The 13,666-nt window shown below is 40.4% G+C and overlaps 1 protein-coding gene across 4 annotated transcripts in view; it reads left to right on the plus strand.

Moving 5' to 3' along the window:
- ECH1 (enoyl-CoA hydratase 1) overlaps window positions 1–13,666 on the plus strand; it is a 190,964-nt gene that overhangs the window by 142,600 nt on the left and 34,698 nt on the right. For all 4 annotated transcript variants that reach the window (XM_078661190.1, XM_078661192.1, XM_078661191.1 and 1 more), the window contains exons 7-8: window positions 3,068–3,138; window positions 11,692–11,763. In XM_078661190.1, coding sequence (XP_078517316.1) covers window positions 3,068–3,138; window positions 11,692–11,763 — 143 coding nt within the window. The remainder of the gene's footprint in view (window positions 1–3,067; window positions 3,139–11,691; window positions 11,764–13,666) is intronic.

Here is a 13,666-nt window from a genome sequence, read left to right on the forward strand (position 1 = left end):
CACTCCCCGCATTGCCTTCTCATGTGCTTTCTCCTCACTAGCTCCACATTGCTCTTTTTTTGCCTATTTAACCCCTCCACCTGCCATCTGTGTTGCCTTCCCCAACACTCTCCCCCATGTTGCCTCCGCATTTCGTTCCCTTGTTGCTTCCACCTGTTCACCCTTGTGTTGCTTCTGGCACCCCTGACCAAAAAGCCCATGTTGCTTCCTCCACCTTCTTTAAAAATATGCTCTCAACCACGCCTTGTGTTGTTTCTGACCATTATTTATGTTGAAGGTTTATATAGCGCAAACAAGACTCTTACGAATATCAGAGCGCTTTACAAGACAAATATAAGAAAGAAACCAAAATGTCGCAAAACAAGAGCTAGGTATAGAGGAGTCTGGCCCCTCGGCCGTCACCTTCCCAGTCGGACATTTGACATTGTTTTCTGCGTCTACCCGTTTGGTCTCCTTCCCTCCCCCTCCTCCTGATTCTCTTGATGCTAACTGCTGTAACTATGTATCCTGTAACTCCCTGTTTCAGCTGATGTGAATACCTACAGCGGAGCCTGAACAACCTTGGCCGATGCCCGGTGGAGCTGTCCTATGCAGCTATAGAGGAGTCTGGCCCCTTGGCCGTCACCTACCCAGCCTGACATCTGACATTGCTTTATTCGTCCCCCCGTTCAGTCCCCTTCCCTCCCCCTCTGCGATTGTTAGGATTCTAACTGATGTATCTATGTATCCTGTAACTCACCGATTCAACTGATGTAGATACCTACTGCGGAGCCTGAGCAACCTTGGCCAATGCCCGGTGGAGCTGTCCTATGCAGCTATAGAGGAGTCTGGCCCCTTGGCCGTCACCTACCCAGCCGGTCATCTGGCATTGTCTTCCTCATCTCCCCGTTTATGTCTCCTTCCCTCCCCCACCTCCTCCCTCTGTTTATTTGATTCAAACTGTTGTAACTTTGTACCCGGTAACTCGCTGATCCAACTGATATAATTATGTAACCTGTAACTCGCTGATCTTCTTGTAAAGCGCTCTGATATCTCCGGGTCTAGCCAGCGCTATATAAAACTTTGCAAATAAACCAAGGTACAAAGCTTAAACATGTAAAGTCAGTTATCTTGGAGGAACAAATGTCGGCTAATTGAGGACAAATACATAGATAGGTACAATAAAACAAGAGTGAACAGAACGGTCAAGATCTTCTGCCCACCACCCAAGCCCCACGTGTTGCTTCCACATACCCTGCTTTTGTGTGTGTTTTTTTTTCTCTTTAGTTACGATCCAACTCTGATTGGTAACTAAAAAATAAATAAAATCAGACATGTATTTTTGTAGCTTCGCCCATGCGAGTCGTCCACCCCTATAAAATAACATGGTCAGGCACATACAAAGTTTTTATTTTTTGTTTTGTTTTTTAAATTCTTTAGCCGATCCGATGCTGTGCCACATGGCCCAAAACAAGACCTAACAATTAGGACCCAAAACAAGACCTATTTGCTTTGCCAGTGCTTGTTGATTGGTGCCAATGCAGAGTAAACTCAACCAACCATAGTACACAAGCCCATGCATCTGCCACATCAATGCATACTCAGCTGAAAAAATACTTAATGCTCGATTCTTCAGATATTTTCGGACACGCCACCATATACGACCTTCATTGCACTGTCACAGAGTGCAGTCGTCCGGAACCTAATTAAATTGTTAGTAGCAAATCCACAGCAGGGATGGTGAAAGAGCCTCCCTTCAGGCACTATCAAGTCAAATCCGTGCAGTGTACTCTGAATAAACATGGTTTTCATGCTTTTAGCTACTGCATTAATTATGGCCACTCGGTTGTCCATGTGTTGAGTATTCTAGTTCTGCATACCCACCTGCATAATTGCCAAAGCCTCATTGCCTAAAAATGGATGAGTAAAAGAGCAGTGTTGTAGTCCTCATTGACACCCAGCAGGCTCACGTTTAAAAAAAATTCACCTTAAATGTATTGCTTCTTTATCTATCAAGGCTTTACAGACTATGGTGAACTTCTTACATTTTATCATAGCCCTGATCACCAGCGATTGGACATATGGCATAATGGAGAGGTCTGGTCTCATGGCCGGAATTTGCAGATTACTTTACCTGCTTTGTTTTGCAATTCATATAAACAGATGATGGAAAACTCTTCACTTCGATAAAAGGCATTACCATATTATTGTGTCTTGGATTGAAACCGGTCTAGTCTGATATTTCAGGAAGAGTAGGTTATTCCTTCACAAATGGAGATAAGAATTACAAGCCATCACTTACTACATTTATTTGTTGAGGACCTTGCAACAAAGTTCAGGAAATGATATGGGTAGCTGAAGCCCCCATCACTAGGATGTGTAGGTTTGTCCCGTTAAGGACTAACATGCTGTGCTGCATCCATTCCAGCATATAAATCAGGTAGTCTGTTCTCTTCCCAATCTCAATCAAATCTTTGCCTTGGTGGTGTTTTCGAACTTGGGGTAATCCAGCTTGTATTTCTTTAAGAGCCCTGTAATGGCTCTTTGTGTACTTTGAATAAGGATGGAGAGAGTGTTGATCTCTTAAAAACAGCACAATTCATTCCTGTATTGGTGGAGAGGCGGGACTTACCTGGAAAAAAGTACATCTATTGTTTGGCAAAGATGGCAATTCCGGGCCACTCCACCACACAGACTAATAGAAGAGGGTGATGTAATGTGTTGAAAGCAGACACCCACGCCAATTATTTGAGTAGTGCCTGATACTCATCATCACTCATCTACAAGACTCTGAATTAATGTCTGCCAGTTCAGACTCTGTCCCATGGCTTGGGTGGAAACCAGACTGATGACTGTTCACAAGCTGACACTCCTTGGGTGTTTCTGCTTCTGCTTAGACAACATCCTCTATAACCTTATTGTTGATGTGCCTGTTGGAAATAGGTCAATAGCTCCCTTTTTCCGGAGTAGAAAATGTAATTTTTTCATATCTTTGTGTTCAGTAATAGGCTTACCATCAAGCAATAATCACCTTCAATAAGCATCTTACTGTCTCAGCCTCCCATGTCTGAAAATTTCCTTTTTACAGGAGGTGGATATTGGATTGGCAGCTGATGTCGGCACTCTTCAGAGGTTACCGCGCATCATTGGGAACCAAAGGTAACTTATCTGCACTGTTAGTTTGTGGCAGGGGCCATCGGAATGTGGGTCGTTGTTGTCTTTGGTTAGGTTTTCTTGGGAGATTGTGATGTGGATGTTTATTTTTCATTTTTGCTTTAAACTGACCCTGGTCTGATACATATTTTAGGTGGCATGCCTTTCTTCTCTGTCGATTAATGCAATGCTAGGTGTTTTGTAGGATGTTTGTATCGATAATTTATGTGAGGGGTGGTACTCTGTGGAACTCTTTAGATAGTAACTTTGGTATTTGATTATTATGCAGGGTATAAATACTTGGAAAGTAACGAAGATAAGACACACGTCTCATGTAGTCTTTCAATTTCACTATCTTTTGTTACTCTTCAGACGTGGCTTTATCTTTTTACAACAATTGCTTTTAAATATGATTTTATCCCACAGTTCTTGTTAGGAGGCATTTTGTGCTTTACCCATCCTTTTTTGGTAATTACTTTTGTATGTTGCATGTCAGCTTCTCTAAACAAGGTTTATTTTACGAGCCCTTCTTATAGAACAAACGCTTCTCTGAAATATGCACACCTCCTTTCCTGTTTTTACAACCAGAATTCCTGCATTTCTGTGTGCATGATTTCTGTTGGAGACCTTCTGCCTTTTTGGTAATTTTCATCTGAACTGTCTCAAATCTGTCTTTGTGCTTCTGAGCATGCTAGCTTCTGCAAGTGAGCCCAGTTTACAAGCCATTGATGTGATTGGTGGTAGCACAACTTACTTATTCCTGCTGATGATACCTCTTCAACCTCTCAGCCATATTATGGCGTCTGCCTTGGCATTAGAAGCTTATCTGTCGATGTGTCCAAGGATTTGGCATTAAGGAAATTGCATTCCACAGTATATCCTTTTATTTATTTACATTTTCACATAGTTAAAAACTCCATCAAAATATTCTAGTGTGACTGACCTTGTGAAACCATGCTACTGTGTATAGCATAATAAAATGGCTTTAAGATATTGCCATGCTCATTACTTTAGCAGATGTTTTCAATAATGTCCCCATCCGGGATCTTCCACTTATTGGCCTATAGTTGCCAGCTTCTTGTCTTTGTATAATTTTGTCTTGTGGGATTACATAATGTTTTATCTAGTCACACGGCATTACTTGCTTTACCAGAGGGCAAATTGTTGGCATTGGTAGTTTCAATATTTTTCAACATCCTTCAGTATCTTGGGTTATTATTGTGAGAAGTGGATTTTTCCTAGAGCTCGTTAGATTAAGAGACACGTTATGCTGTGTTTGGTTATTTTTTAACAAACACCTTCCCTTTGTAAAAAGTTTTCCAATCCGATTTAAGAAACCCAAGACATTTTCTTTTAATATCCAAGTAGCTGGATGTGTCGAAGCTTTCTGAAAAGGTGGGGTTTTAGTAAATGTACCCCCTACGTGATTTACTCTATTTGTTCATATCACTTTAATTGAATGTTCACCTTGCCATGGACCTGTCACCACAAGGATCTCATTACTAGATGCTCTATTTGTTGTTTCGAAAAATGCCAGTGTGATTATTTTTTTGGTTCTTGTTAGCCATATTTGGCATCCTTGATCATCAGAGCCTACTGAATTGATTTTGCTGCATGTCCTTCTTTTTCGTGTATGATTTCTTTCTGTTTTTTAGATAATCACATTTAATTAAGTTTAACAAGGTCAGCTTCATTCACCGTTACATAAATATTATTCCGTAACAATAATAGCTCCGGAGTACAATCTCGAGATTTAATAATCAGATCAAATAACTTTTGCACTAAGTTGATAACCATGTCCCTCATATTTTATCGTGTTTTTGGGGACACACTGGCGCTTCATATATTGGCTTCTCTTGGTGGGCACATCAGTCAACTCCATTCTGCCAGGTCCGCAGCGAGGGGGGTGCAGGCTGCTTCCAGTGACGGGCGATATCTCTTTTCACCACCAAGCAGGTCACCCTATGAAAATCCTTTCGGACAACAGCCCTCCAAGTTCCCCTAAAAGGCCCAAAAAGGCTACCTAAGACCCAGATCAATGGGATGGCCAAGTACCGCTAAGATTTTGTGTCCCAACCCCTCCCGAAAGGGGAGCCGAGCCGGGCATACCCAAGCCACATGGTAGAAATACGTGTCAGGGAAAGAACAATGTGCAAATACTTCCTGGACCGCTCAGTCAATCTCTTCGTAACCGATGAGGGGATATGTAAGAGACGTGAAGATAATACATTTGGATTATTCTTAATCGTGATTAAATCGCCAGCTCACTGTGGGCTAAGCATGCTTCCCTCCAGTCATCGTCATCTAGTTAGCCCACCTACCCCTCCCATTTCCATCAGAGGGAAGTGATCCTGTCCGGAGCATTGATCTTATATGATTTTGTTTTTTACAGAGTTTGCTTCACTCTGGACCGCTTGATAGAACTTTTTCAGATGCTTGATAAGGGCTGTAGCTTTTAGATGAAGCTTTGATATAATTGTACTTTTTATCTGTGAGTAACCATTGCATTTGATGCTTATCGATGAGGCCAGTTTCTTGTTGAATTGCTATAACATGATGATTTGATTTTGTGCTATTTTTACATTGTTTAAAGTATGCTTTGATTTTGTGATTCCTGGTGATGGTTACAACTGGCTGGTGTTATCAGTTATGTTTCAACACTGTATTTGCCTTTTTGCACTAGATGGCATTTGCTTTAAATGAAGAATTTAGTTTCTAGACGTTGTTGAAAATAAGGGGTCACTTCCACTCTGTCTCTCTATTACACTTTCTAGTGCGCTGCAATAAAGGCTACTTCACAGTTTTGGAGAACTTTACCACTGTTCAACATTCCCAGTTTATTTACTCTCAGTCATTAGATTTCTATAGTTGGTTTAGCCCCCACCGTTTATGCAGGATTGCCCGACAGCCCACTCTCCAGGTCCTTTGTACTACTTAGCACTGTTGTCACAAGCTTATTTATGTACGTTTGCGCTGAAATATACTTATTATTTACATCCATTTTTGGGGTTTCCTTTGAATTCCTGTGACAGGATATTCTCTAAATAATACTCCATAGAAACAAAGAAAACCCAAATACCTGGACTGCAGAACTTGATGCCGTGCGCTAGAGTGATGTAGTTAGTGGCCTCATTCTCTTTTACTCCTTCACTCTGTCCTGGGCACACACTTTATTTATAAAATATCTTCTTATACATCTTGACCTTCTTCTCATAGACTTAAAATGCAATTTGCTCCAGATGCTTTTTCTGCGTTCTCATTTGCATTGAGTTCTCTTCAGCTTAGGCCATGCTCATGGTTTTTGAACCCCATGTGTATTACTTTGAAACATTTCATAGCTTGCCTCGAGGCTTCCTAAATCAGTTTTTGTGGTCGCACTTGTAAATAATTGTTGGTTATGAATCACTCCTCCCCTGATCAACTTCCATGGTCACCTGGGAAATCAGATTGAGTTTATCGTAGACTTTTATTTGATATTGCTTGGTTTGAATAATGCCTTCTCTTTGGGATTTTTGATAATTAGGTGGATGCGTATTTGTATCCATTATTGATACAGTGGCTTTGCTGTATTCTCTAGCTCCTTTTTTCTAGAATGAGGGCATGGACTTAATCATGAATTTGATAGTATGGGTTGGTGTCATTGACATTAATTCCACTTGTTAGTGACACAGAGGGGCTGAGTGTGACCTGGTCCTGTATATCGAGTAGCACCCATGTTGGAATAGATGGATTTCCATTAAAATAATTCATCATGACGGTACGCTAGAGTTACTTCTTTTCTTCCTCCTTCCCATCTGTTGAACAAAGCCTTGGCATGCCGTTCTCGCTTCATATTTTTGCCTGTCAACCCAATCGGAGAGTGCTCTCCCTGTTTCGCCAGACTGAAACCCTTTCTATATACTTCACCAATGAACAATACTTCTTCAGATTTTTTCAGCCTCTAAGCTGGATTCAAGACTTTTTCTGATTCACTTTTCAGGGCATTAACTCTCTTAGGGCCATATGTATTAAGCAAATTCATATTCGCAAAGGCCGAAATTCGCAAAATTTCGGCCTTTGCGAATTTGCTAAATGGCATGTAGAAAGCAAAATCTGGTGCAAAACAAGGAATCGCAAAATTTGCGATTCCTTATTTTGCAATTTCATTTAAGGAATCGCAAATTTTGCGATTCCTTAAATGCAATGTATGAAGCAAAAACAATTTGCAAAATGTCCTTAAGGAATCGCAAATTACCACCAACTTCTAGTTGCGAATTCCTTGAAAAATGCAAATTTTTCCATTTTTTAAAGTGTCATGTGACGCACATACATGCCCTTAGGGCATGTATGTGCGCCACATGTGCACCCATGCATATTTCAGGGGTGCAACAGGGTGTCCTTTGGACACCCCTGCACCCTTGAAATTATTCTCAATTTGCGATTAGCAAATTGCGAATCGCAAATTGAGAAAAACTTCCCATTCATTCCTATAAGCCTCCTGGCCCATAGAAATGAATGGGAAAGTATTCCTTAATTGCGATTCGCAATTTGCTAATCGCAATTAAGGAATTTTAAGAAATCGCAAAAAAGCGATTTTGTACATACATATCTATTTGCGATTCTCAAATAGCGATTTCTTAAAAATCGCTGTTTGAGAATCGCAAATCAGGTTGATGATACAAATGGCCCTTAGTGCTGTCTCCAGTTACAAGGGGTGTTTTCTCTTACAAACCTTAGTATGTCACTGGTTTAGGAAAAAACCCATTGCTTTCTTCTTTCATATATTGCACTGAAGATCTGTTTTAAGCATTGTATTTGGTGCATGGGTTTCTCGTCAGTGACTGATCTGCACAAGTCCTGTGTGTCTTATTTCTGGTGAGTTCCTACTTTCTGCACTGTTATCTATTCGAAGTTGAACAGAAGTTAAATTCCGTACATGTTAGAGGTAGATCTTGCAGTCCAGGAAATCAGTTTCTTTACAGGTTTAGTTACGAGACATTTGGCAAGGAGTATTCTATCCATTTCAACATTTCTTACTGGTACCAGAGGTTAAACTAGTACTTAGACAGATGACAGTGTGAGAGTCGTCACAGAGTTCCATGGTCATCAACCACATGTTTAAGAGGTAAATCATCTGCATATATGTGTTTGTGAGTAAATCGAAGCAGGAAAGTACATAGTTCCATGACTTTGAGGCCTGCGGTACCATATGCCCTATTCAAACAAGGTATGGCCTTTTCAGTAGTCAACCAGTGAACCAAACTAGTGCCCCTTTTGCAACTGTACCCAACAGGCTAAAGAGGGCACATTCCAAAACTAAATCTGACACAGACAGTGATCAGTGTCATAATGCGGAAAAAATCCATTCTCTTATGCAAATGTTTATGCGAGTGTTGGACTTGCATCTACCCTCCTATGCCTACTACTTCGGGCACATTTAAAGAATTGCTCTTTTGGACACCTCCAAACTATTTTTGGCCAAGGAAATCAGTTTTGGAGCAGTCCTTGGCGATTTGGTCTCAACCTTATCTCTGATGGTGACGATTGCAAGTAGTCGCTTAACAACTCAACTTCTGTGATGCCATTAAAATGCTGAATCGTATGTATGAAGCCATCAATTGCTATTTTTGTCACCGTTAGGCATGGAAATACCTTATACTATGGTACACTATTACAATACTATGGTTTTACATAACTAGCGCCAGATGCTGGGTTTGCACTGATTTATCGTGATGTATATAGATAAAACATAGACTAAAGATGTAATTATTTATGTTTTCTTTAGTTGTACGGTGCGTAGTAGAACTTCTGATCCATAGATATTCGAAAGTATCGCCAGAGAAAGTACGCTAAATGGACAGCAATTGAAAAGCTTCCTGACAGTCATAAATAGGCTTCAAAGAGCCCAGAATGCTGCTGCCCGTACTCTGTTTGCACTGCCAAAAATCTGTCATACCGCGCCGATTCTTAGACGCCTACACTGGCTACCAATCAAACAGCGTATTCAATTTAAAATGCTGTGCACAACCCATAGAATTCTGTATGGCTCAGGTCCACAAATTCTGCGGGGACTTTGTGCTTTCTATGTCCCCACGCGCGCACTCCGCTCAGCGGATCTATCCCTCGCCAGTACTATTAAGATCCGGAGAAGTAGAGCTGGAGGTCGCTCATTCAGGTACCTGACCCCGAGGTTATGGAACCGGATCCCTTTGAAGGCTCGGGCTACCAGTAACCATATGCTTTTCCGGAAACAAATCAAAACCTGGTTGTTTTCTTCCATCTAACTCACCCCCATCTGCCTCGCAGTTACATCCTCTGACATGTTCATAAGCGCTGGGACGCCCCGTTGCTGGGGTAGCCATGCGCTATATAAATAAAATTAACATAACATAACATATATCAAAAAAGAGAGAGAGGAATAAAGGACTAGTCCTGATACCCTGAGGTAATGTGTTTAATCAAAAGGAACTAGTCTATCTAGACGTGATGGGAGTCACAAGGGTGTATGATTGATGGTGTATGTTTAAGGAAAAATGTATTATCTTTTTATAAAGCCCTCACCCACCAACCTAGTTGGTGGCATGCTTCATCATCTGGGCTACCCGATGACACCAAATGTGTCCCGGGTGTACTTCTACGCCTGTCGTACAGCGGAGCAGGTGTGTTACTGAGTGTGCAGTGTTGGTGACGTGAGAAGTGAAAGGTTTAAAAACTTTCCAGTGGTCCCATATACCCAAAGGCTTGTTTGGGCCTCTGGCAGTAGTAAAAGCAAGGCGTTGGATGTAGGTGTAGTAGTATTTAGGGTCAGGACTCTCCTTTCAACCTGTTGTTGCTGTCGGAGATCCATGGCAGCACAACAGGTTGAAAGGAGGGTCCTGAGCTCATACGCACCAGTACCCCTGTCGGATACTCATGGGGCTTTAACAGCAAAACGCTTGTTAATGTCCGGAGAGGGAAACCGCCTCTTACACATAATGCACCTTAGCGCGTGCAACACATTGTTTGTTTCTATGACACAATCTGTAGCATAGTTCACTAATTCACAATTCACATAGGTCCTGAGGAAAGTCAGTTTACAACATAAGGCCTGGCTGAAACATGTAGACCACTCACTGGATGCAGGAGTACCCTAAAATTTGGTTTAATTCAATCTTACACAATCGCACACTGTAGTTACTGTATTAAGTTTACAAGCTTCCATTTATTTGGGAATCAAACCATCACGTGGTTCGCCACCTACATGGCTTTAAAGCCTGGGTCTTTTTCAAAGCTCGTACTTTCATATAATATAGTCCTCCAAATGAAACTAAATCAAGCTCCTCCGTTTCCTTTACCATAGCACACCATGTGTTTGTCATATATTTGACATCACCTTGGATACATTTCATGAAGAATGTTAATAACAAAATTGCAAAGTACAGCATGATGTGATTCATGATTACTCTTGGAAAATAAATCCAGGATAACAAAAAGATTCTAAGAAAAATTGCAAAACGTGTCAACGTCACACCATGAAGGATTCTAAAACGAGTGCTACATTGTGCAATTGTACTAGGTTGAATTAAACCAAATCCGTATTTCATCATTTGCTTATAAATTTTTGGGAAAAGTATACTCAACAGTTTTCAGTTAACTCGGCTGTTCAAAGAGGGCACAGTTGGCCCAAACCTCAAGAGTGTATAACCTCCTGCGAGACACACGAAAAAGGGTACTACTGAACAGATAAGGGAGTCTCGGGCCATAAAAAATTTCTAATTGAATTTTGCTTTTTAGTTGATGGGTTGACACATGGCTAGGCTGCTAGAGCATCAGCCTGTAATCTGAGAGCTATTAGATACCAGCTTTTGTGATACAACAGGAGGCTGCTTATCAATCTCTCCCTTTCATTAATACATTTGATAACCTTGGTCCTGAAAAGTGACAGAGTGCACAATCCTGAGTTACTGTCAGTGTCCTGAGTTAATATTAGTGTTGTGTGCCCCACCTGAAATATTCCACTATACATCTTAATAAGAGCAAGTGGCTTCGTTTCTGCCACTGGCCTTGAAGATCTCCTTAATGCTTTACAAGCCTTTTGGATGATACCTTTATGATTCTTCTACCCAGTTTATAGCTCCTTGTTGAGTCTCATAAAGAGTACCGCCACTATTGCTGCTCATCATGATATAAATGGAGATGTTGGTCTGCTTCAAAATGAGACAGTAAAGATGCATTTCAACACCCTTGTTTAGATGCCTTTTTTAGAAGTATTTTCCTGCCCTTACTGTTCAGGGATTCCCAGGAAGTTGTGATGGATAGAAAGCCAAAAGTAAAATACTGAAAGGAGTAGTATAACTTTCTCATTACAGCCTCGTCAAATTCTAGCCTCATTGAAACATGATGAAGGTATGTTGTTTTGTGGAATATATTACTTTAAAGTGCTTGAGAAAGCTGTTTTGTTCTGTATCTGTGACACCAGTTAAGTTGTGGGAACTGGTTGATTTAAGTCGACAGAATATAATTTTCAAAGAAATTTGTTTCGCCTGTGCACTGTTTTGTATACTTATGCCCGAAGGGTTGTTTTTCCACCACCTCTTGCAGTTTGGTGAATGAGCTGACTTTCACTGCCAGAAGAATGATGTCAGAGGAGGCTCAAAGCAGTGGCCTAGTGAGGTATGTCAGACTGTTTATATTTGGCCATGATTTCTGTAGCTAAACAATGCTGTTACTGTACTAGTAATCTGAAGTTGTGGTTCGGTTATTATTTAATTAAATTGTGTTTCCGTTATCACCTACTACAGTAATATGTAGATCAAGGATTGATTAATGTGCAAGTTGGATTAATTATTCTCGCCTATGTTTTAAATATCTCTTATAGCTAGAAGTTGTTACCATCTACTGATATCAGTAAAATATATTTATATATATAAGTATGTGTGCATCAGACATATTCACAATGAAAGTAAGGCCTATTTGACATAAACTATACAGCTAACATATGGTTTCATAAATATATATCTGATAGTGACATCTAGTGACATCTAGCCGCAGATTCCTTATCTTTGAACTTTCTGGAATCAGGCTGGATCCGGAAGATTTTTCTCAGCAGCAGCAGTGGTGTTGGTCAATTCCGGGTGACGTCGTGGTGTTCTTCGTCATTGTCATGATGTCCACATCATCAATATAACCACCACTCCGCCGCGCTGTTCTTTTCTTTCCACGCCATCTGCGACGATCCGTTGAATAGAGCTATCCCCTGTAATTTTTTGACAGACTTTTAAAAACTTTTTGTCCACTTTGTTAGCGTGTAGGTATTCAATGTCAATCATCAACACAAATGGAGGTTCCCCAATGCACTGTGTAACAGGGAGGGGGAATTCACTCGGGAAAAAGAGAGTCCCTGTAAGGGGTAGCAGGCAAGGATAGCTGTGGCTGGAACTCAGGGGGAATAATTTTGACCTGTAACTACTGACTCAACAAACATAAGTATCAAACTCAAGGGTATGCAGTACACTGTGACTAAATCAAATGATGAAGCAAAAATTTATAAAAATATGAAAAAATTTATTCATATATACCTCCCACTCGGGTTACAATCTATTACAAAGTTAAAACTTTCTTACAATACCATTCCGGATAGTACCACATATGGAAAATAAACAATTAAAACAAGATTTCAATAAAAAGGGTCTTAACAAAAGGTCGACGCGGCGTTTCGGTGTCACTTTATCTCGGCACCTTCATCAGGACATTTAAGACTTTTGACTTTGTATCTAAGGATAAATAACAATCTTTTAGTGTACTGACAATTATGCCTATGAATACAATCATTTAGACGTGTTATTACAGCCACCAAATTACACACACTCTAATGGTCACTCCCCTGGTTCCCAGATACTTTTTAACTATTTTGCCTCAGGACAACTTGTTTATGCTCAATACTTTGGTATGCATAGACTGAGTGTCTCCCAAACAATATCTTATTCTTAATGCAATTCTGGTTAATATACCTGAAAATTACGGTTGAGGAAGCTTTTCAATTGCTGTCCATTTAGCGTACTTTCTCTGGCGATACTTTCGAATATCTATGGATCAGAAGTTCTACTACGCACCGTACAACTAAAGAAAACATAAATAATTACATCTTTAGTCTATGTTTTATCTATATACATCACGATAAATCAGTGCAAACCCAGCATCTGGCGCTAGTTACCTTTGATGATGGAGTTCGTTCTTATACATTTAGCACGGAGAAACCACCGTATTTGGGGTCAATATCAATCGATTCAACAGGCTGTGGTTGATCTAAATATGCATGGAAAAGGAATCATCTTTTAGTCTAAAAAAGGACTTATTACTATTGCAGCTTCTTAACTTTACAGCTCTCATCTTGCTGCATCTACTTTATAAAGTAGAATATAATGGATATTAGGAGCTTCATAATGAACGTCCTTTATTCCATTCCACAGACCTCCTATACACTGAAAGTTGAGCCTTAACCAGAACAACAGGAGAACTCGGTCCTATCTTCATGGTATACCGAACTTTTTAAGAACACTCACGAATAAGCTGGTGA

This window comes from Lissotriton helveticus, chromosome 9, assembly GCF_964261635.1.
Source record: "Lissotriton helveticus chromosome 9, aLisHel1.1, whole genome shotgun sequence".
Taxonomy (NCBI): Eukaryota; Metazoa; Chordata; class Amphibia; order Caudata; family Salamandridae; genus Lissotriton; species Lissotriton helveticus.